This window comes from Myiozetetes cayanensis, unplaced genomic scaffold (assembly GCF_022539395.1).
Source record: "Myiozetetes cayanensis isolate MyiCay16 unplaced genomic scaffold, myiCay2020 scf6-25, whole genome shotgun sequence".
In the NCBI taxonomy this organism is placed as follows: domain Eukaryota; kingdom Metazoa; phylum Chordata; class Aves; order Passeriformes; family Tyrannidae; genus Myiozetetes; species Myiozetetes cayanensis.
Window position 1 is genome coordinate 49,572,625 of NW_026087853.1, and position 26,349 is coordinate 49,598,973.

The following is a 26,349-nucleotide window of genomic DNA, read 5'->3' on the forward strand; positions in this document are numbered from 1 at the left end:
TGTATTTTGCCACTGTGCAAATAAATGGACTCCTTTTTGAGAAATTTTGATTTGCTTTTTAAGACACCTCAAGAGAATTAGAAACATACGTGAGAATGAGTGGTGAAATGTTAAAACCTGTATTTTCTTTCCGAGTCTTTGAAGTGGAAGACAGATTCCAAATGTAACTCATAATAAATAAAAGTAAAAATCAGGTTACCTCTGTAATCATTATATTGTAAACTCTTAGTTCAAATACATTCTTACCAAAGTTTGTTTCATTTTAGTTCAATCGGAGGCAAGAATACATACAAATAAATGTTACTTTGTCCTAAAACTTCCAAAATCTAACTTAGTAGTTCTCATATTTTTGTCTGCCATATAAGTAAGTTATATGAATAGCCTTTCAGTTTTGTATAAAACCTTCACTGTTTCAGTGTTGGCAGCTGTAGGGAATCTATAATATTTGTGTGCATTCTGTGAAAAAAACTATTAGGAGCATAGTAACTGTATTCATTAAAATGTAAACTTCCAGCATAAATATTTCAGAAGTGCCAGCAACTGAGTGTTTGTTAACCACGGAATTAACCTGTCAGTATCTGCTCTGCCACAAATAAGTCTATGTCCATATAATATCTGTGCAACTTTTCCAGGACAATGAGAAAAGAAACTGAAATGTTAGAACTGACACAGGGTATTGCTGGCTACGGATAATATTTATACAACTTTTCCATTTGTTGATGTATGAAAAATGTTGGTAAAAGAATAGCTTCCACCCACGTTTACCACAGCTGTAATCGTTTTATTCATCTAAAAGACACCAAAAAGCTATTTTCTGCATTTCTTCTTCCCTGTAAAAAAATATCCCGTCTCTATTCAAGTGTTTAGATAGCTCCTTATAAACAATGCAAGAGATCTGAATACTTTTTCCTCTTCCTGTGTACACTGTGTTAATTTTTTAACTTTTTTATTGGTGCAGCTTTCAATGGGAGTTTACAGTACCTGAAGTGGTGTATATAATTACAATGTGCTTTCTGTTTTACTTTTTATCTTTTTAATGTAAGTTTTTGAAATGTAACCTTCTCAGTTCAGTTCTGTGTATTTATTACATCTGGCTGGAAGGTAATATGCATAATAGGATTTAAAATATGGTGAGGTGTCAATATTATGCCAGGCCTATATCAGAAGATTAGTAAATTTAAGACTCCCAGACAGCAAGGGATTGTTCATAGTTTTGCTGAATCTATAAGGTTTGATACCTTTTTCCAGCTACATGGCAAGCTATTAATATCTCTTAGCAGGAGTGTATAAACCAAATTCTCATAAAAATATCAAAGAAGCATGTATCCCTAGGCAATGTGTTAGGCTTTTAACAGTAAAAGTATGGCTGTAGACCTTCCTTAACCATCATACTGTGCGTGGTATTACAGAGGTATGGAATTATTCACAGATTAATGCTTATATTGTAAAAAATTAAATAGTCTATTTTACAGAACAAGGCTGAGATTTTGAGACTTAACTATTGGTTTTAAGTGAACCTATTTAATGGAGATTTACATATGTTTGGTCTGCAGCAATATCTGAAAGTCAGGGTTCTTTTAAGATGTCTCAGGTTGTGAAAGCTAAAATGTGTGCAGACTGTTGTAAATCTAAATCAGTTTATTCAATTAACTTAATTAAAATTTATTATGATGAAAAGGCATGTTGAAATGTGTATGTGTAAAGCTAAATCTGTGTTACTTGAGCACTCACGAGCATTTTGTGTTAATAGGATCTCGCTGGAAGTCCATGTCAAACCAAGAGAAACAACCTTATTATGAAGAGCAGGCACGACTAAGTAAAATTCACCTAGAAAAGTATCCTAATTACAAGTACAAACCTCGACCAAAACGTACCTGCATTGTTGATGGAAAGAAATTGCGTATTGGTGAATACAAACAACTGATGAGGTCTCGAAGACAGGAGATGAGGCAGTTTTTTACCGTAGGGTGAGTACAATTGTTGTAATTGTTTTCAAAGACAGAGCGTGCTGCTTGAAACTGAATAGACTTATCTGTTTAAGTCACTGACTAATGTTGTTTAGAAGGTAAGGATTTGAACCAGTAAAACCTTATTAAAAACATAAGATGGAATATGGAGCTATCAGCTTGCCACGGAATGCTGATTGTGAGACTGATTGTGGAGTTCTTTAAAATCAAAAGAAGTTGTTTCCCATTAGCCTGAAAGGTTTGAATCATGTCTTTTGTGACTTATTAGTAAGCTAATCCATTCTGGGTTAGTAATGACTCCAGGATCATTTCCTAAATTAGGAAAAGAACAAAGAGAAAAACACAAAAGATTATTCCTGTGTAGAATAAGGAGTCAGGGAAAGGGGGAAAAGGGAGAGGAGTAATAGTTGCATTAGGAATATACATGAATATATGATATCATAGCATGAAGCTATTAGGAAACTTGCTATATCTAGAACTGTGAAAAAAATATTTAAAAAAATCAGTTTTAGGAAGACTCAGTTACTGTATAGATAGACCGGGTAGATTTACAACACAGAATATATGTCTCAAACAAATCCTGGCACAGTTTTAAAAACCTTGTGTGTGTTTTTAGGGATATTTCCTCTAGTGTTCAGAAAGAAAGAAGCTGTATGAAGGATCTACAGGCTATAGATAACAGAAGTCCAGTGAAACAACTGCACCATAACTGATTTCTCTCTCCCATTTTTTTATGAATTAATCTGTGATGCTTAGTGCTCTAACACAATGTTTCTGGTGATTTACAAAGAGTCTAAAAGCTATCTCCAGTGCCAGCCTTTCCAAATTCACAATGTTCTGCTTATTTCTCTAATCACAATAGTGTCCTTTTGTTGGATACTTCACTACCAGATAATTGACCTTGACGTCGATTATGTGCCCTCATTTTTGGCTGGGGATGCAGAACTCCTGTTGCAGTCAATTATTTTGTGGTACAGCCTGCAACAATGTGGGCTCTTTCTTCAATCAGTAAATAGAAGTGGTTTTGGTATCTTGAAATAGCCTTCCAGTCTATAGTTATGACATTGTTTTTTATTCTTCAGTCTAAGGGAAATTGTTTACTAATAGGCTTCCATCAAAATTGCACATAGAACTCTGAATAGAAATCTGAATTTATACAGCACATCACAAATTATATTCAGATTGAGGGAATGAAATTTTAGCTTGTGTCTTCCAAAGCAGATTGACAGAACAAATCACATGTAGACAAGAAATGGAAAAGAAATGCCAAAACAGCAGTCTGAATGATTTGAGAATTGTTTGCTAATTCAAAACAGTATTAAGCAGTAGCATTTTACACATTATTAGTGGTATCTAAATAAGGAGGTGAATATAGAGGATGGATTTAAGAAACTGCCAAAAGTGCCTACTTAAAGAGTGATATTTCTATTATTTATATATACATATAAAAAAAGAGCAAACTATTCAAACTACTGGTGTAACCTAAATGTGACATCTTCCTCATAGATGAAACAGAGTGATCACAAAGAACATGAAGATGGTCATCATTTTCTTGAAAGTATTTGTTCTAATTTCTATGTATACTTTCCATTCACCATGATCCATTCATGCTGAAGAAGTTTAAAGTAAGAGTAAATAACCTTTGGGCACTTATACAATGGTGCAGTGGACTTTACTGAAAACAATGACTTTTAGTTATACAAGTGATGAAAAAGGGCATAGGAAATCTAATGAATACATTCAGTAAAGGTGAAATGAGATCTACTTTGCCATTCAGTGTGAATATAGAGTTTGGTACTGAGGAATCACAGGCTGTGATTTTAGAAAATTATGTTATGCATTTCTGTGACTTCCCACTTTTGCCCCAAATTCCCCTTTTCCCTAAAGAAAAATATAAAACAAATTGATTGGAAGACACCAAGCAAAATTAGTGAAAGAACCAGACTAACGGCTTTTTTGAACTGAAACATAAAATGCAGAATCATTTGTCTCAGAAGAATAGTTTACTGAGTAATAAAAAGCAACATTTCATCCAAATCAGATTATAACTAAGTGAAACATGGTAACTGAGCCCATTAACTTCTTAAACTTACTCTTCCCTGTTTTTAACATAAATATCACATAAAACATCAGCTGGAACAGTTTTCCTAGCTGACCTCACACACCCATCATTTTTCCACTGTTTTGATGGAGCAGCATAAATCATCCTTCGGAACTGTAGACATGAGAGTTGAGATGAAGTTTCCTTCTCAAAATGAAATAGGAGACAAATGTGGGTTTTTGGATTGAATATACTCTGTGTTTACAGTAAATATTTCAGTGCAAGATAGAGAACAAAAGTATAAAATAGACTCCAATGAAATGTGCCAAGTGCTTCTTGCTGCTTGAAGTACTGCTGGTTTTTCTTTTTTTTTTAAAGAACAAACCAATTAAGTTGGGAGTGGGTATGTCAAAATGACAACAAAATGTTGTCACAGAATAAAAAGATAAATAGATGTGTTAAGAGTAAGATAAACATTCAAAACAGGTGGCTAGAGGAAAGTGTAAAAAGCAAGAAAAATTATATTTTTTTCCATATTTGCGTTTGAATTTTTCTTATACTAAATGCATGTTTATGTCTTAGGCAATCCAGTCAAGGCTAGTTCCTACCAGATTCCTTTAGGTGATCCCCTGGCTAACGGAATAATTCTACTGTGAGTGCAACTAAAACAACCCCCACCACAAACATGGAGTTTTACACTGCTTGAACTTTAATGATGCAAAAAACTCATACTGCTTACTTCGGTGAGCTGCACTCTTTCATAAACATTGGCAAGATGCAGAAACTAGCCAGGCTTTAAAATAAAATAGAGAAATAAGCTAATGAATGGCCAAGTTCTGTTCTGATTTTTGAAGAAAAGCTTCCAAAGAATTGAATGAGAGTGAAGATTTCTTGGAATAGATTGGGCAGGAAATTAATGTTTTGAGATAAATGTCACATATTTGATAGACTAGCACAAAAATCTAGGAACTGCCAAGTATTTTAAAGAAAAGAGTGGAACTTAAAATGTGCAGAGGCCTTCTATTGCATCTCTACATGAATGAATTTTGTTCCAAATGAGGCAGATAATATACTGAAATAATTCATGCTTAATGCAGAGTATATTAAAAAATTGCTGGTTTCAATCTAGTGGAAGCTGAATCTGAAGCCAGATATGTCTTTAAAATAATTGAGTTATTTTTAATAGTAAAATTATTAATGGAAGATGTGAATGATAACTTCAGCATAAGTTAATCTCTGAACAGACTTCAAGTGATTTACAATTTATCTTCAATAGTAGTTTTTTGTAATGCATAAATAAATGTGAACCAACAAATGGATCATATATAAACCATAAATTCAGACATTTTAAGTTAAGAATCTGTCTTTTGGTGCTTTGTCTTACAAAAATTATTCATCTTGCAGTCATTTTTACAGTCTAATACACTCTAAATCCAAGTAGAAGCTATATACATTTCTCTAAAAATGATGTAAGCAGTAACTTTTTTTTTTTTTTGGTGTTTTACCAGTGTAAGATGTTTAGAATAAAGCCTTTATGGTGTTTATAACTACTGTACACACATAGTCTGAATGTTGCTAGACTACGGTTTTGAATAAAGCTGTAATATTATACTCCTGTAGCTTGAACTTAAAGCAAGTACACAATGGGTGCTTTTGTGAGATTTACTGTTATTTCATTCCGTATGGGAATGCAAGTTTCAGGGGTGTGTAGCTTATAAGCGTTTTCCTTAATGCAGTCAATTTTTTCTTCAGTCATTTAAAGAGCTGTCAAAAAAATGATTGGGAAGGGGTCAGAAAACAATGGTAATTTGACATTTTAAATGTTTAGATAGTTTTGCAAAAGTCAAAAGTGGAACATTCTCCAGGAAAATCCTAAGAATATTAACACCACAAAATTGTGAGCAGGTCAATTCATCTATGAATGTTCATGTTATCTCCATTTTTATATCTACCTAACTATTTTGGGCCAAATCTTTGGCCCCAGAGTAGACAGACAGAGTAACAATTCTTGCAGAGCAGAGGCGAGTGACATCTAGTAATTGGCCACATAAGGATTTCTTTGGCAAGGAGGAGATGGTGGAGACAGTGGTGGTTTGAAGCCAGGGTATGTAGCCATGTGTCACCATTCCTCACAGATCTCAAGAGATCAGAAGATTAATGTTGGATTCTGGAAATCTTAACCAGACAGAAAACATCCTTGCTTTAACCATGTGCAACTGAGCTGAATTGTAACCTGTAGCCTGCAGTAAAGTATATTTTTATCTCTCCACTCCAAGGTTCTATAATAGGCAAAACTATAGCTAGACAATGATTAAACGTGTGGAATTTAATGTTATACCATTAACAAAAATGACTTTATGGTCAGAGTCATAGGTTAGAAACTCCAACTCTTCATTTCAGGGAGCGTAGTTGTAATTTGAATAAATTCTTTGACTTCCCCTTCCCTAGAATTTAATTGCTTAAGAAGTGATAACACTCATCTCCAGTAAACTGTGCCATCCATATAGTTTGTGATATCTTAAAATAAGGCTTTCTGGGATGAAATGTAGCAACTAGAGCGGAATTTACAGTGACAGCCTGATCAGCTCTAAATAATAACGGGTATTAAGTAAGAGGCAGGTGTCCAGTTACTGGGGGTGCCCATGTGTAAGTGCTAGCAAACTTTTGCTAGCAAACGGGTAGCAATCTGAGACCCTTTCCAATTAGGTGGTACAGTTACCACATGTTTACAGTTCCACAGTGAGATATAGGTAATTTAAAGTTATTACCCAGCCAACAGCAGGCATGCACAGCAGACGTCCGATTTTTGTTTAACATGCAAAAAAGAACTGCATTTATAAATTACAAACTCAGTAAGCCTTTAACTTCCCTGTTACACCAATCAAGTTCTTTGAATATGAGATTCCTTCTATAGTTTGTCTCGCATTTCGTGGGTTCTCAAGTAAAATATATCTCTGTAAAACTGGCTTCTTTATGCTCAGATGACCTGCTCCCTTTATACTCTGAAATGGGTGGTACTTGGACAAGTGTACTCAGTCCCACTGAAATGTGGATATGGAAAAGAGTTTTGCTGTTTTGATAAGTATTTAAAGAATGCCAGAATTTTTTAATCTGTCCTTTAGGCCTTAACACTGACAATCACTATTTTATCAAGATAACTCACAGCACTGTCTTAAACAGACACTTTTATTGTTCTTGCTGCTTGTGAAAAGGCAATTTGCTTCTGAAGAAATTCAAACTTTTTTGGATTGGAGGGGTAGAGGTGGTTATTAGTTTTCTGATAATATCGTTTGTAGCACAAGAAAGGCTTGCACTCAATCACTCTTTGAGTATATTCTACAACTGCTGTTACAGCAGTTGTGAAAACTTTTCTCAAAGCATCTTTTGGCATTAATATTTTGGTGTTCTTTGGTGAACAACTGGTGATGCTTTGTTTTGTGAATTTATTTATTCTAAGAAATACCAGAAAAAGATTAGTACCAGCAGTTGTTAGATGGGCAGATTAGAATGTATGGGCTGGTCATAACTATGTAGAAATTTTCTGTTGACCATATGAGGGTTTCTTTTTCCTTTGCTTTGAGGAAACATTCATTAATGTGAACATTTTCTGTATCTAAAAGTTGTGGAGGAGATATGTGTGGATTTTTAGCAGTAATAGTTTATACTCTTGACAACATGCAATCCTAAACCAGAAATGTTCCCATGTGAGGTAGGTGTTCAATTTTATGGATAAAGTATTGAAAGATATTTGCAGAAAATCACTTGCAAGCAAATACATTGGCTGAAAATTGTTTTCACAGAACATTTATCAGACCATTTAAAAAGTGAAAATTTACTGAAAAATCCCAAGCTGTTTGTAAATCATCTGCAAATCATCATTTGCAAACAGGAGTATAATGACTGTGTCAAATGAATTACTGCAATGTTTTTGCTTGCTGCTAGCCAGGTGTACCATACTTACACAACAGATGTTTGAATTTCTCAAGCTGTGCAGAGACTTTAAGAGTCAGGCTAGCAGTACCAGCAAAGATAGCACTATAAGCTGTTTTAGTGTTATCTTACACAGAGTGTTCGTGATTTGACTGTCTCAGTTCCCAAACTTGAAGGACTTTGGTTGCCCGGTAACTCTGTACTGTGATACTTATCAAAATTAGAGTTTGATCAATGAACAACAAATATTCAACATTTAGGGTCTTGTAAAGAAGCTTAATATTATTTTATGTATTGATTTAGCCAATTATTAAGAATTTGAGAGGTTGGTTTATGAAACGTCCTTTTGAATTTAGTACAGAATTGACACTGTGATCAAGAAGTTGCAGATTCATTAGACTATTCAATCATATCTGACACTGTTTCTCCTGCTGAAATCTATAATAGTTCGCTGGGTCAGTATTGCTCTAAAGAAGGTTGGGAACACATTGAAATGAATGACTCTTTAAATAGATTATCCAAATAGGCTTCAGACAACTTATATCCCTTCTTTTTCTCTTAGCTTTACTAAAGGTAATGATCCAGAAACAATATGAGAATATTTGTATGATTAGTTTAATATAGAAAGTACTTTATTAATTAATTAGCCTAAATGTAAGAAGTAGATTTAGGTAATATGTAGCCAATAAGGGCTTGAACATAGAACAGGTTCACCAAACTGACCTTTTCTCAGAAAAGCACTTGAATATTATTGTAAGAAGAGACATCACATCACTTAGTACAGCTGTGTGCATGCTTACAGTAAAGCTTGTGCTGAATTTCTTGCTTGGCAGTGATATAAGTCAGATTTAGTTCACGTGTGCTTCACTATGCTTATAATCACACACATGAAAAAAGACAGCATTACATCTTACAAAGTTAGATATTCTAAGGTAAGATGTGTTAAAAGTAGAAGTATTGCACCCTTAATCGAGTCTTCCCAAGAATTTGCACTGTCACAATAAATCAGATCTGAGATTGAGTCTTCAGGACCCAGTGAATTTCTGAATTTCAGTAGATTGTCTGTACCATGGAAAAAAGAACACCTGCTCTTTTTGATGAGTACTTTGCTTCAAAAACCCAAATGCTGATTCACATTATGGTTGAAATAAGCACATAAGATACATGAAAGAATCGATGTCTGGTAGTTACTTAACAGTTTACTCTCCGGTTGTCCTTAGGGAGAGAGGAGATGAACCAATACCACATAGCACCGATCTGTGAGCCCTGGAGGAATATGCGCAGCCTTTCTAGGAAATCATCTGCTTTTCTTTCATTTGGACTTGCAGAAGGTCTTCCCTCCTCTAAACACAGGAAATCACGATTCCCTTCTTGTTTTTCCTTCCAGACAACAGCCTCAAATTCCAATCACCACGGGAACGGGAGTTGTCTACCCTGGTGCTATTACCATGGCGACTACCACGCCGTCACCTCAGATGACATCAGATTGCTCGAGCACCTCTGCCAGCCCTGAGCCCAGCATCCCCGTCATCCAGAGCACTTATGGTATGAAGACAGACAGCGGAAGCCTCGCTGGAAATGAAATGATAAATGGAGAGGATGAAATAGAAATGTACGAGGACTATGAGGATGATCCCAAATCAGACTATAGTAGCGAAAACGAAGCCCATGAGGCAGTCAGTGCCAACTGAGGAGTGTTCACAGAATTAAAGTACTCAGACTCATTTGGGTTTTTTTGGGGTTTTTTTGAACAAAAGTTCTTAAAGAGCCTGCATGCATGTGTGGCTCCTACAGTTACATCAGCAGAATGGTCTTAAATGTTTCTTATCGTGTGAGACAGATTGTTTCCCTAATTTTTCATGAACTTGGGTTTTTTTTTTGTTTTGTTTTCATTTTGTTTGTTTGTTTGTTTTTTAATTTAGATGAAGACATAAATATCAGACATCAGGACTTGAAAACTTATATGAATCAATAGCTGTCTTACAAGTCTTACCTTTTGTCTTTTTCTGTTTGGATGCTGATAAAGGTTTAAGTTACTGTTTTAGATGGGGGTTTTACATTCTCACTCAGGTATGCTGTGCCAGCCTACAGGTTGTGAATGTGTTTTTATTCTGGATTATTTTAAAAAACAAAAACTGCAGATTTCATATTGTGAAACAGAACAAGTCCACAAGTGTGCACATCTGTGCATTCATAGCTTGTCTTTAAAAAATAGTCTCTGAATTCCATTTTTTTCCATATGTATAGCTGAACTTCTGATGTGCCAAACTTTTCATAACTTTTGAATCTTAACATTAAAAAAAAAAAAAGTCTTAAAGGAGACACTGTAAAGTCTTAGACAATCCTTTGGCATCTTAAAAAAAATTATATATAAACCCTAATTTTTTTCCAGAATATGGTGAAGTACTCAGGAATCTGGAGACAGGATACTCTTAAGTAGTGAACATGGTTGCCATAGTGCATGTGCCCAATTGCTTTTGCCTCTTGATGTGCCATTAGTGTGAAATTTTAAGTAAGCACAAAAGAGCGATCACCAGCTATGGACGGGCCTGTCTTAACAGTGTGAGGCCACCTCTGATTACATTCTCTATCCCTTACATTTTAACCCTTTTAACCCTTGCATTCAGTCTTAACATATTTTCTCTTAAATAATTTATTCATTCCAGAATGTCAAGGGTCCAAATACTTAATATTTATTTTTAAAAGTACAGTTGGTGGCATTACACTTACAATTCCTTGTTGATATCTTTAACAGCCCCTTCTTTCTCCTCCCCTAAATCACACAGGTATATGAAAATAAAAGTGCACCTGCTACTAAAATGAACATGACTTTTACAAATGAGAAATTCAGTTGTTCCTCTAACACTGTATGTTCAAGGAGCACTTAGAAACACTGCTATATATAGTGCAAAATAGAGTGAGTACTTTTATATGCACATAGAGTACAAATATTCCTAAAAAATGTGTTTATAGTTATAAACCTCTATACTTAGACAGCAAGGGCAGATGTTAAATCCAAATGGCAATTGGAGTCCATTGTGATGAATTTTTAGGGCCTGAGGAATCCTGCAGTGAATCATGGCTCCATACATCATGTTCCTTTTGCCACCTGAAGGAACTGTGTGATACCTTAAGTATTTATGCAGTGATTTATATGTGGGACTCTTAATGGGGGAAGGAAGGCCACACAAATATCTAATTGCAAAGCTGGGAAAATGATTCATCAAAAGTATTTATTGAATATTAGTCATGTGGGAATGTGACTTTTCAAGTGTTTGTCAAGTGCTTTGGGATCTTTGGACGTTAGGTGCTATAGAAACTAAAATTTCTATTTGTATTACTTCTAGAAACAATGCAATTACTGGAGAAAATTCTGGGGTATATATAAGAGAAAGATATTAAGAGATTGTAAATTTATTAAATTTCAAAGACAGAGGAGAAATTGCCTTTATTCTTTTCCCTTATACTCTACTCCTGTTCACAAATACATCACTGTATATATATATATGCAGATCCAATAGGCGTGATGAATAAATGTGCTCAACTCCCGCAGCTTTTATTTTGAATTGGATGTGTTCAGCACATTGGTGATAAATCCAGGCTCAGGCTGAGAGGTCTGAGTGGGCCTAGAGCAGCTCCTCTTGAAGTGTGTGGGCATCTTCCCACAGAGCTGCACTGGCTTTGTTTAGGGCCCAGACACCGAAAGAAGTCTGGTGTTAGTGCTGGCCGTCCTTGTGCTGGTATCCCGTCTTGCAGAAATTCTGAGCTGCAACAACACGATGCTCTGTGGAAGAGCAGTCATTTTCCTCATAGCCCCACTATTACCTGTTTGGTCAGAAACAGCCACTGTAGGAATCGTGTTTCAATGTGAGAGAACTACCCTCGAGACAAAGAAGATTGTTCAGTTTACAGGACAATTTATAGAGATAGTGGCATAGAAACACAATGGTCAAATTTCTCTGACCATTTTGTAATTTGGAACAAAAACCCTATATTTTTAATATTTATTTAAATGTGTTCTGAGTCCATGTCTAATAAGCAATAAGCTGGTCTAGCCATGACTTTAAAGGCATATGCTGTGTCATTAGCTGGTGAGCGTCCTCTTTAAGCTGGCTAAGGTACTGATAGAAAGTGATTTTTTGTTCTTATAATTGCTTGGGAATTTGAACTGGTTTTAATACATTCAGCTCAGATTGGGGGGAGGACATAATTATTTCCTAAAAAAAAAAATAATAAAAGACTATTTATTAATGTCTTACATAATTCTCCAGTTAGAATTATCTCTCCCTCCCCCCATGTCACTTTCTTTCTCTCTTGCTCTCTTTTTTTTTTTTCTGGTTTTGTTGCATAGGTAGAATGCTGTATTGCTAGCATTGTATTTTATGTAATTATTTTTTTGCACAAAGGCAAACATTTAGATTAGTTGGTTAATTTTTTTTTTTTTTTCATTTTATGACCATGCCAAAATAATATTCTGCAGGCTTGTGGAGAACAAAGGACTGTTCTTTAGGACTGAAACTTGATTTTGCTTGTAGTACAAAAAAAACACACACTCACAGATGTTGTTTCGTAAGTGTTATAAGCACTGGATATAAATGGTATTTTTTATCACTTCTGACTAATGTGAAACTGTTGTACGAAAACTACATGAACAAAAGTCATCTGTTTCGACTCGTGTGGGCCTGCCTCACAGTTGCCGGATTTGAGTCATTTTTATGTCTTGTTATTTCATTTATTTATGCAAAATACATGTATGTATGAACACTTTGTTTTAGCTCCAGCCCTGCCTCATTGCTGATGCTCTGTATGTTAAAGCCACATTCTTGAAAATGACTGGCTGTTCAGGAATTGCCAGCTGGTAAAAACTGCATTTACTGGCTGGGGGAGTGGGAGGAACAGATTTGAATCTGAATTGTGCCTATGAGCATGTTATTCTATTTATTAGCCGACATTGGCTCTAAAATGTCAGTAGAAATCAAGGAAGGACAATCATAAGGATAAAACCCAACATTTTTACTTTATTAATCGGAGCTCAAAACAAAGTTTTTGATGAATTTACCATCTCATTTTAGATTTTTTTTTTAAATTGTGTAAATATAACATAGGAAATAGAATTTTATTTTTTGTTCATGGATACTTAGTGAAGTATAAGTTATGTATTTACTTTTGTTCTATATCAGTGTATGTTGGTCCATATTAAATGCTGACAAGTCACTGTACCTCATGTAGATGCTGAATTTACACCCGCAGTGTGAGCGCAGTATTGTGGACCTGTAGCTGGGACAGCAAGATGCCTCACTTGTGCTCTCTCTGATTTTTAATAGCATATTCCACAAGGAGGGAATACTTTCTTCTTCTTCTTTAGAAAGTTGATCCATTAAACATGCCAAATTTCTGATACATTTTATAGGTTAACACCATCTTCTGAATCGAAGTAAAACTGAGGACATTTTATTTTTTAACAAGAATGTCATTTGGAAGTCAAAAGCATATCCATGGAAAGATTATAATGTCTGAAATGGCCCTTGCAATGCAGGCAGGACTCAATAATATACAATCTTTATGTTTTATATTAATTTAATTATGTAATTGTCATATTAGGCTATAATACCAAGGGAAATTGTTCACACAATACACGAAGAGGACTCATGGGATTGCTTTTTAAGCATTTGTGTTTGAGGCTCCTTAATAACTGACTGAAACAAATAACAACTCCATTCAGGAGCACAAATAATATAGTAATATTATTTTCTCTGTGAACAGGTAGTTTATTTAATTAACAGATACAATATATTTTCTTTTGGAAAATTATAAAATACTTATTTTCAAGAGAATAACACTCCCAAACCAGTCTGATACCAACTAGAATAGTTCACTTCATGTTTTATAAAAGTGGAAGATAAAGGTCATAATGGATACAGAACTGCTTTCCAGAGTTGAGGTTTACATGGAGAAATAACTGACCAAGTGGCCCAGTTCTGGTCTGCCTGTATGTTTGGGCATCGCCATCAAGTTTGTGAAACCACATGCTGAGAATTCACAGGGTCACAATGTGCTCCTAAACCATTGTACTCAGGTGCAGTGTGAGGCAGGGGGAGGGCAAAAGATGGGATTGCTCTGGGATGGGAATGCAAACCAAAAAGCAACATTAGCCCCAATAAATAAGATACCCTGTGCAGAGTGTGCAGCAGTCAGCTGTGGGCAGTTCCTGCTTTGAAATAAATACAAAGCAACCACCTCTCAATGCCATCTAAACCTCTCCAGGCTGGCTTTTTGGTTTTCTTTTTCGGTCATATCAAAGGCATGGCATTTCAAAATAATTTCCTAGCAAAACCTACGACAAGATTAAGACCCCATCCTCCCCCAGCAAAACACTTATCTACCTGCTTAATATTAAGCATATTAAGCCTTCCGTGGTGGTCGTGAGGACCAGTTAAAGTGTTGGTGTTAGGAGGGGAGGAACTTTGCTGAGCCAGGGCCACAGTACAAACAACTGCACTGAAGATGCAGCCAGCAGGATGTATGATAGAGTTCTTCAAGATTTTATGAGAAGTTAAGGAATGGGCTTGGACCCGTGGTGTTTTGCATGCTTTTTTAAGATTCAAGTTGGCACTTAAGCATGTTCTTTTAAAGGAATAATACTATATGACCTCATTTGATCTTTTACAAAACACTTAACTCTTTTTTCCTTTAAAAAAACTTCTCCTAACCCTTTTTAGTTTTGGTACAACCCATTAAAATCTGTGATTTTTCTCAGATCAAGCTACATTTTTTATGTACTGCAATGTCCTGCAACAGAAGAAAAAAACAATGTATATGCAAAACCATTTAGTTTTAATCCAACGCCCTTTTTTTACTACCAGACTTGTTGGAAATGGTGACAAAGAAGTATTCTGAGATTTCACACGCTGGGTAAAAAGGGGGTGGGGTGGGGTGAACTGGTCTAAAGGAAAACTTATCAAATTGGTATTTATGGCAATATGAAAGCTATAAAGCAACTTAGTGACATGGCTTGCTTTGTAATTTCCGCTTTCTAAAAACCACAAGTGAGGTCCTTGGTGCTCTTGGAGTATGGGGAATGTGCAAATATTTAACTGTTTGTATGCTGCACATTGCAGACCTGCTAGTGTGCATTCTCCGTTTGTCTTCCTTTGTCATTTGTGTTTTGCTTTCCAGAAAGCAATGTTTTTTTTTCTTGTACTCTTCTTCAGCTTGTAGCAAACTAGAATGCTTAGCATTTATGTTCATTCATTATGTATTTCCCATGTAAAAATTTTTTTATTACATTAAGACAAGCTTATAAGCTGTTACTACATAACTTATCTTACTGTAACTCTTATTTCCTGACATTGTAATTTGTTTGTGATGTATATTGTGAGATTGTACTCTATGTTAATTTAATCAGCACAATTCACTGACATGCTGGACTGACATGCTAGCTGCTGTTTCAAATTGTAAAGTTTGTGTAGAGCTGTTGGGACAACTGAGACTCTCTTGTCAAGGTACTATGCTTTGATTCCTATAGCAACACTGTGGGTGCAGTTCTTAACGGCGAGGGCTGCTTGTTGAACACCCACTGGCTAACTTAATGGGCAGGTTTTCTTTGTAGAAATTCTATATACAATGCAGGTACCTACCTGGGCCCATGGCCGGGAATTATTTGGGCGTTTAGAGGATAAACTAGTGTCTATTGCTGCTTTGAATATGTTTTAAAGTCTGAAAATGTAAATAGTTTATCAAAAAAAAAAAAATCTTGTACAGTCCAGTGTAAAGTTTTTAAATGAACTTAAAGGTTGCCATCACATCTCACACTCTCCTCTTGACACAGTAAAAAAAAAAAAAAAAGAAAAAAGATTGCTAAGGATACTGATTTTAAAAAATAAATCTGTTCTCAGATTAAAGAAGAGAATAGTTATTCTTAGCTCTGCTTCATTGCATAAACAGACTTCTTGGATTTTGTTGTGCAGTATTGACGTGAGGTAAATTAAATATTAAATAATCTTTCAGTGGTACTTTTAAGAGTCTTCTCCTCCTCTGCCTCAGTTATTAATGGAAAAGACAAAATTGAAAGACACTGTCCATATACAGTATGTTCTGGTGTACGTTGGCACCTTACCTACATGTTTCGGGTGGGAGGGATTTTTTTTAATTTCTTTTTTTTTTTTTTTTTTTTTGCACAAGGTGCTTTCCTGATATGTTAAACATGTCATCCTTGGGTGATACAGTATATGCCATGATAGGGGTTTAGACCCCTCAGGGGAGTGTCTATAAGACTGCCTATTTATGCTCATTTACCTCAAGACTGTCCTCTCTACCCTTAATCTATTCACCATCACTCCATCTTTTGTACTGCTGTTGACACTTACAAATTAAAGATAAATTTTGTTTTAAGAGATGTGCGTGTGACTTCTTCTATGCATCCCTTGTCATTCCTTTGAGATTAGTATTAGAGATTGACCATGATGAGGTGATGGACAGGAAAATGCAACTAAGCCTCCTTCAGATGGCCTCCTTTAAATGTAGAGACTGAATTTTCCAGCTCTTATGTTTTCCCCGTGCCTTTCCAGTGTATGAAGGCATTTATCAGCCTCTGAAATCCATTAACACCATATGCTGTAAAAGACATGGATGATAACTAACCTAATTTTATAATATTTGCTGAATACTGTCAATTTTGTGTGCAGGAAGTGCTGTTGGTAGCAACATAATCTCAGAAGGATTTTTATTCAGTAGAAATAAGACAAAACATTTCTCATGTTTCTTCTTTCTCTGCCTTCCCCTTTTCCTCTGCATATAACATTAAACAAACTAACCAAAGTTGACAACAAAAAAGCCTATAGTTGCCATGTTGCCATGTCTGTAAACTGCTGCTATTTGTGTATTATGATTGGCTTCTGACTTAGTAATTAGTCATGGTTCTCACTGGAAAATAATAAATTACATCGAAGCATACTGTACTGTAGCAAAACTGTAACAGAACATTTTGATTGTACATTACATCAGGTGTCAGTCAAGTTTCAGTTATTGCACAAAGCACCCTGAAACATCTAAGTAGGACAGAATCCTTTCCTCCTTGGAGAGAGCAACATACATGAAACTACTAAAAATCACGTACTGCGTTATGAATCTGTGTGATGAAATACTTGAAGGTCAAAAGTGGATGGTAAGGAAGTTGCTGACCAAAATGTGTTATAATGGATAAATACGTGAATATTGACTTGTTCAATTTAAGCTTTTGCTTCTGGGAAGTGATTACCTAGTTAGTCAGTCAGCAACACTAAAGTGATCTTGAGGAAAAGGCAGCAAAACCCCTATATTTCTGCTACACAATCAACAGCAGTTTGACCAAGTGTGGGGATGGCCATACCAAGGGTTTGAAAAACAGAACTGGACACTAGATCACTTATCAGTCCAGCTGAAGCTACTGAAGTTTGCAGTACATCTGCAATGGGGTCCAATGTTCTGTTGCTGTATTTTCATATTGCTCTGCTTAAATCAACTCCTACCATCCAAATTTTTTTTTTTCTGTGTATCCCCCTCCGTATGCTCCTTCCACTCTGCCCACTCCTTTTCATCACTGGGAACTGCAGCTGTGAATACTGATCAGTAATCTGGGACACACTGATGGCATCAGTTGGGTTATTGAACTGGTATGGTGCTCTCTCCACATTTCCAACAATCTTCTGGACAAGGTAGTGTCAGGAGCTGTCCATACCAAGAGTAGTGAATATGTTGTTCCTGGTGCCAAGGAGTAGCAAGCCTGGAACAGACAGGTGGTCTAGGTGCACAGGCATCATCTAGTGTTCTTCCCTGGAGAGCAGCACCTCTGAACAACTTGGTCATGCTGTCTTCTCTGTGCTAGTCTCGTTGCTACTCTAAATGGTCATCTTAGCCTACAAAAATTTTACTAATAATATAATGTAGGAGTCAGGTCACTTCAAGGGGAAGGTAGCACAGTACTGGATGAGTAATAAATAAGCTCCTAAGTTACCATGGTTATTTCAGTCATCACAGGAAGGCTATACTGCAACTGGAAGCCGAGACACTTTGGCACAAAATGAGTGACAGAACACAAATATGAGAATTGAGGTGCATCTGCTGCTCAGGTCCATTCTCCTTCACTCAGATGTGTTTTTCCCTTTGACTGAGCACAAACTCTGCTCATCAGCCTCAGGTTCCTTGGAAGCCATCAAGACTACTGCAGTTAGGTGTTTTGAAGATTCCAGGGTTCAGCACAAGTCTGTCTCCCCACTGGTTACTTGCACTGGGATTTTCCTGTGGTCATTAACTGCTACCACAATAGTCCAATAGCAGCAGCTCATTGGGAGGATTGGGAGGTTGGTAGGAGGGTGGAGGAGGGGAAATAATAGTAGTTGATTTATTTCTTTAATATACGGTTTATAATAGAAAATATGAGCTCCAGGTTGTGTCTCTGAGCAGTTAATGACCAGCTGGGTTAAAGGCCTTCAAATACTGCCATCGGTCATTAGCTGCCAGGAAGTATCTTTCCTGTCATCTATTATTCCTTAATTGTATCAAGACCCACTACAGTGGAAGACTGTTAAATCTGTGGATTAATTGGAATCTGACCCTTAGTAGTTCTAATAATATCAAGGCCATTACAGGGTAGCATTTGGATTCTTGACATGACAGTCCATAACAAACTTCTTCAGAGCTGTTCTGTTTTATATTAATGCCTATTGGATGATTGACACAATAAAACATAATTGCCCTGTAGAAATCACTGTTATATTAAGAACTACTTTAATTTATTTTGAGGCCACAATATTTAAAAGCTTCTCTACTTGTACTAAAACCTACTTAAGAGGTTTGTTTGCTGTTGTGGCTTATCAGCAAAGGATCACCAGATAAGAAAAAAAGGTAATTATTAGAGCTTTAAATATTCTCCTTGAATAATCAAGTTACAAAAGAAAAGCATGTTGATTATTTGGGTCTTTTTTTTTGACACTCTTCTGGATTAGCAGAATGTGTGAAGAAAAAAACAGGTAATAATTTTAAATTAATTTTCAAAAATAGAATGTAAGCTAAAACATATTAAACATGAAGTACAAAACCCCCTGATTCTTGCATTACTTCTACATTATCCAGCTTTAATTTTATGAATAAGATACCTCACACTTCAGACACATGACTAAGCTTCTTTTTAAGTCAGGCCACACAGGATTATATTTGGAAATTAGGAAATAGAAATATTTTGCTGTGATCCACAGCCATGCAGCAGGACTCTAGCCTGCAAGACCCTACAGTCACCAAGTGGAAAGGTATTTCTGCCACCAAGACCCCATAATAACTAATAATTTCTTCCTTGATACTGTATGTTCACAACTAATTAATCACAAATAACTTACAAACTGTCTTACTGGATAAGATTACTAGTCTGCCCAGCCCAGTTGTTTCATGTTCAGCAGTTTCAACAGGAGATAGCAGCTAATGAGACCATCTGAGCCTGGCCAACATCTGTGTCTCATTCTCGTGTTCCTCAGCATTTACAGTAATTGTGTTGGGCTATTAATGGGTGCAACCCTTTCCTAGTCAGGAACACAGTGTGGTATTTTGGTAGATGAAGTGACTGAGGGTAAATTAACAATTACGTTTGCAGCCCAATCTTTCATTGAAGGGCCTTCGGAAGGAGTTTTGCAACAGCCCTATTTATTCTTTTTAATGGAAGGAAATCAGAGAAAACAGTCAGTCTACATTCAACTGAATTGCCAAGTCCACCATATAATCCAAAATGTTTAAGATGCTAAACTTCTCCCAGTTTTTGCAGGACCTGGTTAAAGTTTAACAGACTTAATTCAAAAGATCTGGAGATCATTGATTTTAATGATCAAATTATTCAATCACAATGAAATATCTTTTATTTGAACATCAGGAAATATGCACTTGATTGCAGACTTAGTTAATTCCACTAGAATAGCTGCAGCTGCTGGAAAACCAAAGGCTAAGTTTTGGAGTGGGAAAAAGAAATCCCTCAAAATCCACCCACCTACCCAAAAGGAAATGCAAGTCTTTTGCCACATGTTGAGAGATCATGCACAGAAAAGGGGGTTTTGGAAATACCTTTAGGTACAAACTACCTATTTTGAAGAGTGTGACTGTAGAGACTAGCAAGATCTTCTAGTTTTGACAACTACGATATGGGTTGAAAAAAAAATGGGAAATAGTCAGTGTGTATGATCTTATACACAGCTTCTCCTGTGAATGAACCTGCAAAATCCCCCTAACACTGAAGTGATTTTGTGTAACACTGGCTACAGGAGGGAAGTATTAGATATGTGTAATACTTTAGAAAAGATTAATGGCTCTTTTATACTATGATAGATTGCTTAATGCTCATTTGCCACACCTGCAAATTGTCGGTTATTTAAGGTGGACTTCTAAAATTAAAAAAAATATTATAACTATTAGAAATTACCAGCTCTTCCCACGCCTCCGTGGGGAAGACTGTTGTAGTTGGTCATTACTGCCCAGTTCTTAGTCCAACCTATGGCAGCAGGGATAAGGGCAGTGGCTGCTGGCATCCCATCATATGCTGGATGAGGGCTGTCACACCTCCAGACCTTCACTGTGTGACTCCCTGCTCATCACTCTTCCCTCTGGGCATTCATTCTGTCCTCTCCACCTTGTCCTCCCACAGGGCAGTGACAGCAGAAGAACAAGAGGCAAATACAGCTCTCCATCCCCTCTTGGCGTTTCCAGTCTCCCTGAGATGGACTCAGCGATGGGTTTATTTTGATTTGAGGGGAAGCAGGCAATGGTTAGAGAATTTACTCCATCACATCTGCTGTGGGTGTTGGTGCTGGGTGGCTGGAGCTGTGAGCAGCCTCCTGGGAGGGGCTGCAGAGGGATTATGTCACTGGGAAGGAGTTTGAGGAGTGCAGATAAAATGTTGTGACCCTCATGGTGCTGCTGGAAGCATAAGTGCCTTCAAAAAGACCTAAGAAGGGATATAGGAAAACTTAATTTTTCTTTCTTATGTAATTCAGTAGTCAAAAGATGTGAACAGTCAGAGGAAATTTGATCCCTCAACCTGCAACTTTAAATTTTGACCCAATCTCCATTTTTTCCTACTTCAGTCTTTGCTGCTGAGGAATTTGTTTTGAATATATCTGCCCGCCTTCAGTGAGAGTTACAGGCTAACAGTGATACGGTCTGAACTGGATAACTGTGAGTCCTGCCCTTAAGGCTCCACCACACAATTGATTCTTTTTGGACTGTGAGCTGATGCAAAGGACCTGATGGGCTAAGTACCCCCAGATGACTTGAATTTCTGATCTTCACCTGCCACTGGGTGAGGAGAGGTCAGAGTTACTTGAGAATGTGAGGGTACTGTGTGATAATTTGTACTGGTTTTTCCTCTCTTTCTAACAGTGGAAGCAAAAAGCAGAGGTTTTGAGTATATTCTTATGTTTCCTTCACAGGGTTCTCTAATATTTAATGGAGAAAAAACAAAAGGAAAGGAGATCTCTGGTGTAACTGAGCAGTGTAAGTTGGTAGGCACAGGGCATTTGGGAAGTGCTAAGGATGTGATGAAGGATATAGAAGAGCTCACTAGCACTGTCTTTTGATAATTTATGGGAGTGGAATTACAAAAATATATTGTTTGGTCAACACCTTGTGGAATAAAGGACAGTGAATGATTTTAAATTATCTAGTTGATCTTTTTCAGGTAACAGGTTGCTTCTCTGAAATTCTGAGTATATCCTGCTCCCACTCATGTCACAGGAAACGGACAGTTCGTTCAGCACTTGGCAATAAGTGCACAGTATTTTTTAGATACGATCTTAGGATTTTTGTTAGATGTTGTGTGTCTCAGACAATGATTCCTAAAGTTACCTTCCTTCATTAATCCCTCCCTAAAAATCCTTATACTGATCATGCTTAGAGGCAGTACATGTTTCTTTTAAAATATTTTGATTTTTATACTGCAAGGAGTTTGTGATTGAATTGCAAAAGGAATGGATCAGACAGTTTGCAGTCTTAAGATGTCTGTAAGAATCGCAGGTTGTGAAGGACTTCAAATTGGTTCAGTTATTTATTCATTTTTAAGGGGGTGAAATAGTGGATTTCCACAACAATAAGCCCATGTATGGAAACAGTCTGTTTCCTTATTCCCCAAACTTCAAAGACAATGAAGTTCTGAAATGAACATAAAGCACTCTGAAATAATGAGAAGAAAAATCGTGTTCTTTTTCTCTTTTCAAAATGTTATTCCCATGTGAGGGATAAAAGTAAGCATTAAATAGCTCATATAGAAAACCACCACATTTGCTACCTCTTCTTAAAGCTTTGTGCAAAACATGCATCTCAGCTGCATTCAGAATCTTAGAGTAATCACTAAAGCTTTTTAAAAATTTCGAATTTTCTGTCTTGATATTTGCTTATCTTCTCTCACACACTTGCTTTTAATGTCTGAACACTTAAAATTCAGGCATCATAGATCATACTTTCTACCTCTCCTCATTTACCTCCGACAGCTTAACCTGCAATTTATTGTGAGGATTGCACCTATAAGTAAAACAGGATCAGACCTTAATTTGATCTGCTATTTATCCGTTGTGTTAATTGTAGCCACAGGGTTGTATTAAGAAAGTCAAAAAGTACCACTTGTAACTACAGAGTGGCTCTCACCTTTTAAATGGAAAAACACTCATTTTCTAGAAGAAATAGGAAAAAAGTGGTTATGAGCTAAATGAAGAAGGCAGAAGGGTTTCTGTTTTCCCATTTTTAATGTAATTAATATAATATTGGCACCCAAAATGTAGCTATCTGGGTGCCAGTCTGTTCCTAGCTTTTAGTGCTGTTGGTGGGAACAGATGTGTAATTTCTCACACAGTTTTGTTTGTTTGTTTGTTTTAAACTGCAAATGGGGTTCTTGTTAGGCTAATGGATGTTGGGATTTTTACCTCATATTAATCAGGTGTTTAATCTTCTTGTATTTCTGAATGCATTCTTCTTATGTTTGCCTTTTTTTTTTTTTCCCCCCCAAGAAGGGAGACAATTGTTTTTACAGCACAAATGACTGGAAAAAAAAATTTGAAAATTTGCTAAGAGAAATTCTAGTCCTATGACAGCCACCACAGTGGTAAATTCGTGGTGCTTCAGAAGGCTTTGACTGAGGAATCTGTCTTATGTTCCATGTAGGCCACTGAAAATAAGGCACCGAGCTTGAGAATAGTAAATTAATGGGAAAAATCCCAACTTAAATGTCTTTCAAGGCAGACTTGAAAACAAAGATATATAAATACCACTGAAATGCAATAGGTTTAAAAGTACCTAATTCTCTTAGGCCCCTTTGAAAATCCTAGCTTTCAGATGGTTGAAGTTTTTGGAAAATGAACAATAAACACTTTCAGTTTTCAGCTTTTGGGAGTGGTTTTCCCTAGCTGGCAATGTTTTTTACTTCCTTTCACAGAGAACAAAACTATCTTGCATACTGACTGCTTGATGATTTTAGAGAGTCAGCTTAAGCCTTAGACTTTCCATATTGCAAAATCAAAAAATTCTGGTAAATTATTAGTCTATCAATAATGACTTGATGCACACTACTGTAAAATGTGATGGAATACAAGAAATGGGAACTTATTCTCACTTTTTTTTTTCCACAAAATGTCATTTTTGTCTGTGGTTCCTTTTATAGTTTCCTTAAGGACAAACATGCCAGCTGATCAATGGACAATGTGACTGCTAGAGACGCACTGGAATGAGAACTATTGCTGCGTTTGCCTTTCTACCCCATGAAACATTATTTTAGCAGGACTCCCCCTCAAATTATTGCAAAAGTGAGGTTGTCATTAACTTACTCTGTCTTTCAGCCCTACATTTTCAATATGAAAAATCTGATTAGAAAGTTGTGGACAATGAATGAACAAGCTTGCTTGCGCCACCAGTGGCTTGGCAGTGTCTCCTACCTTGACTTCACTAAAGTCAGCTGCCATAGCAGCTCCAAGACAGGACCAAATACCTGCCTAGTTCTCAAACAGTGGAAAAGAGCATGGCTTGAATTGGTACTGACTGCCAGCAGTATAGGCCTTAACTTTACCTTGATGTTTCTGGGGTTTGCTACTTGGTGTTGAGATGGCACTGCAGACCTGGTATGTGAAAGTACAGGTAAACTCAAGATGTCCCTGCCCTGTTACATTGACAGAGAGCTTTCCAGGAAGGATAAACCCCCCTCAATCTGTCTGTGGATTGTCCAGATGGATGTGAGTGAGGAAGAAGTCACCTGGGGAGCCAAACTGTTACCACAGGTGTCTCAAATTTCTGTTTAACGAGGATCCACCCTCCTTGAAAACCTCCACTGATCCACACAAGGGTCTCATACACACAAACATGTTAAGAAGGATTTATGCTTCCTTTTTTTTTTTTTTTTTCTATAAAAGAGGTAAAACTCAGCTTTTTGCTCTTATGGAAGGAGAACTAACATCTGCAAGGCTAGAAGGCTTGGCAGCAACAGTTGCATATCCTTGCACTGCGGTTTCTGAGATGACAGCAACCTAGGTGAGCTCTCTGTCCTATTGATCAGTTTGTTAGATATGTCAATATAAAGAAAGAGTTAATGTAAACTTCTGCTCTTAATAATATGTCCATCTGGTTATTAGAATTCCTTTTCTCAGTAAATTGATTTATTGGGTTGTTTTATTCTGCTTTCTTCATAATAGATCATAATCATGTCTGTTTCTTTTATTACTCCTTGCTTACTAGAAATACATGTGAAAGTAGGGTATTTTTCAAAGTCTTGAAGAATTTCAATGTAGTTTGGAACTGAATTTACCCAAAGACACGGTCCTTTGATTTTAAACACAAAGGTAATAGTATTTCTGCTAGTATGTGTTGTGGGGGTGAAGTTCTATGCAACTCATAATCAAATGCAGGAGAAGTTTGTATTTAATATTAAAAGGAGATTTTCCAGCATGAAAGCCAGTGGCAGATGGAGTTTGGTGACTAATGGCCTTTGAAAATTTCCTTTATTTTGGAGCTTATGAGGTTAAAAATTATGCCTGTAATACTAGCTGCGGAAATAATTTGTTTTGTTTTAGTGAGTTGTGAATACTTTCAAGAAAACTTGTGGTTTGCACTCCTACTTTTGTCTAGCTTCCAGCAGATACTGATGAATCCTTCTTTACTGAGTAGAAACTAAGGCTCAGGTCAATAATTCTAGCCTTGCTAAAATCCCTGTGTGATCTGAAGCAGAATTCCTGAAGCTGAACTATTTCCCTAAAATGCTGTTTCTAACCAACTGTATGCCTTGTTAACTTAGTTTGCTGTTGTGCAGCATCCTCCACCCATTTATTTTCCCCCTCTTTTGATCTGGGTGGGGGGCAAAACTGCAATGGGGCAAGATATGTAAAGTCTAGAGGTGTAAGTGAAGCCAGATTTCCTTGTGCCAGTGTCATGGGAGGGCAGCTTTCCTGGGTCCTTGTGTTGCACCATCCATTAAAGAGAAAACGGAAAAAATGGATAGGGTGGCAGTCTGCAGAAAACAATGCTGGGAACCTTCAAGATTATCACAGTTTGTCTGTTTTGGTTATGTGCTTGTGAATACATTGGATGCTTGATATAATTATGCCCTCCTTACCATGGCTAGAGCCAAATCAGCAATTCTCAGAGATCTCCAATGACATCTCATTTTCCTGGGTACAGAATTTCTATCCTTTCAAAAAACAACAGAGAGCTTACCCAGTTTTCTGGAAGGATATGTTATTGATGTGGTAATGTTATTTAATGTTAGTGGCAACTGCAGCAGTATGTGATTAGTCTGTTTCTCAAATATAAAGGTTACTTAAATTGAGAAATAAGTAAAAACGAAGGCTGCAGCTACCATTAGCTCTTATACCAGACTGGGTAAAGACATACCTAAAGAATATGCAGTTTCAGTCCCCTGCTGTCAATGGACAGATGTTAATGACCATTTTATAAAACCCTGAATTCCCTACCCCTTCCTGCTGGCCAAAAAAGGCACTGGCATCAAGGATGTGTTATATCGAGTACTTGTTTTTGAACCCAAGTGCTGAGCAGCCTGTCTGGTACTGTATTACATAATATGCTGTTCCAGACTACAGTCCACACAATGTGCATGTTGTACTAAAGATCCTTGAAAGAATATGTGTGGGTTTTCTTTTTAAATATCACCTACAGGTATATGGTGTTTCTGGAGCCATGCTTCGATGTCGGCACACAGAACAGTGCTGTGCTGTACAATACCATGTTGTTTTCTGCATGACAGTTATAGAGTCCCTCTTGCTACCCTACATATGATTGAGCTGATTCTTGATTAGAGATCAGAAGGGGATTTTTGGCAAGGGTGTAATAGCAGAAATCTGAAGAAAGCTTGCCTTTTGGAGACCTAGCTTTACGTGGACTATAAATGTATTTTAGCTGTCTTTTTTT

At 36.7% G+C, this 26,349-nt stretch overlaps 1 protein-coding gene across 10 annotated transcripts in view; it reads left to right on the forward strand.

Moving 5' to 3' along the window:
* SOX6 (SRY-box transcription factor 6) overlaps positions 1-16,333 on the forward strand; it is a 263,900-nt gene extending 247,567 nt beyond the window's left edge. For all 10 annotated transcript variants that reach the window (XM_050335391.1, XM_050335396.1, XM_050335392.1 and 7 more), the window contains 2 exons: positions 1,751-1,967; positions 9,326-16,333. In XM_050335391.1, the coding sequence (XP_050191348.1) occupies positions 1,751-1,967; positions 9,326-9,629 (521 nt within the window). In that variant the 3' untranslated portion in view covers positions 9,630-16,333. The remainder of the gene's footprint in view (positions 1-1,750; positions 1,968-9,325) is intronic.
* Positions 16,334-26,349: the final 10,016 nt, after the last annotated feature.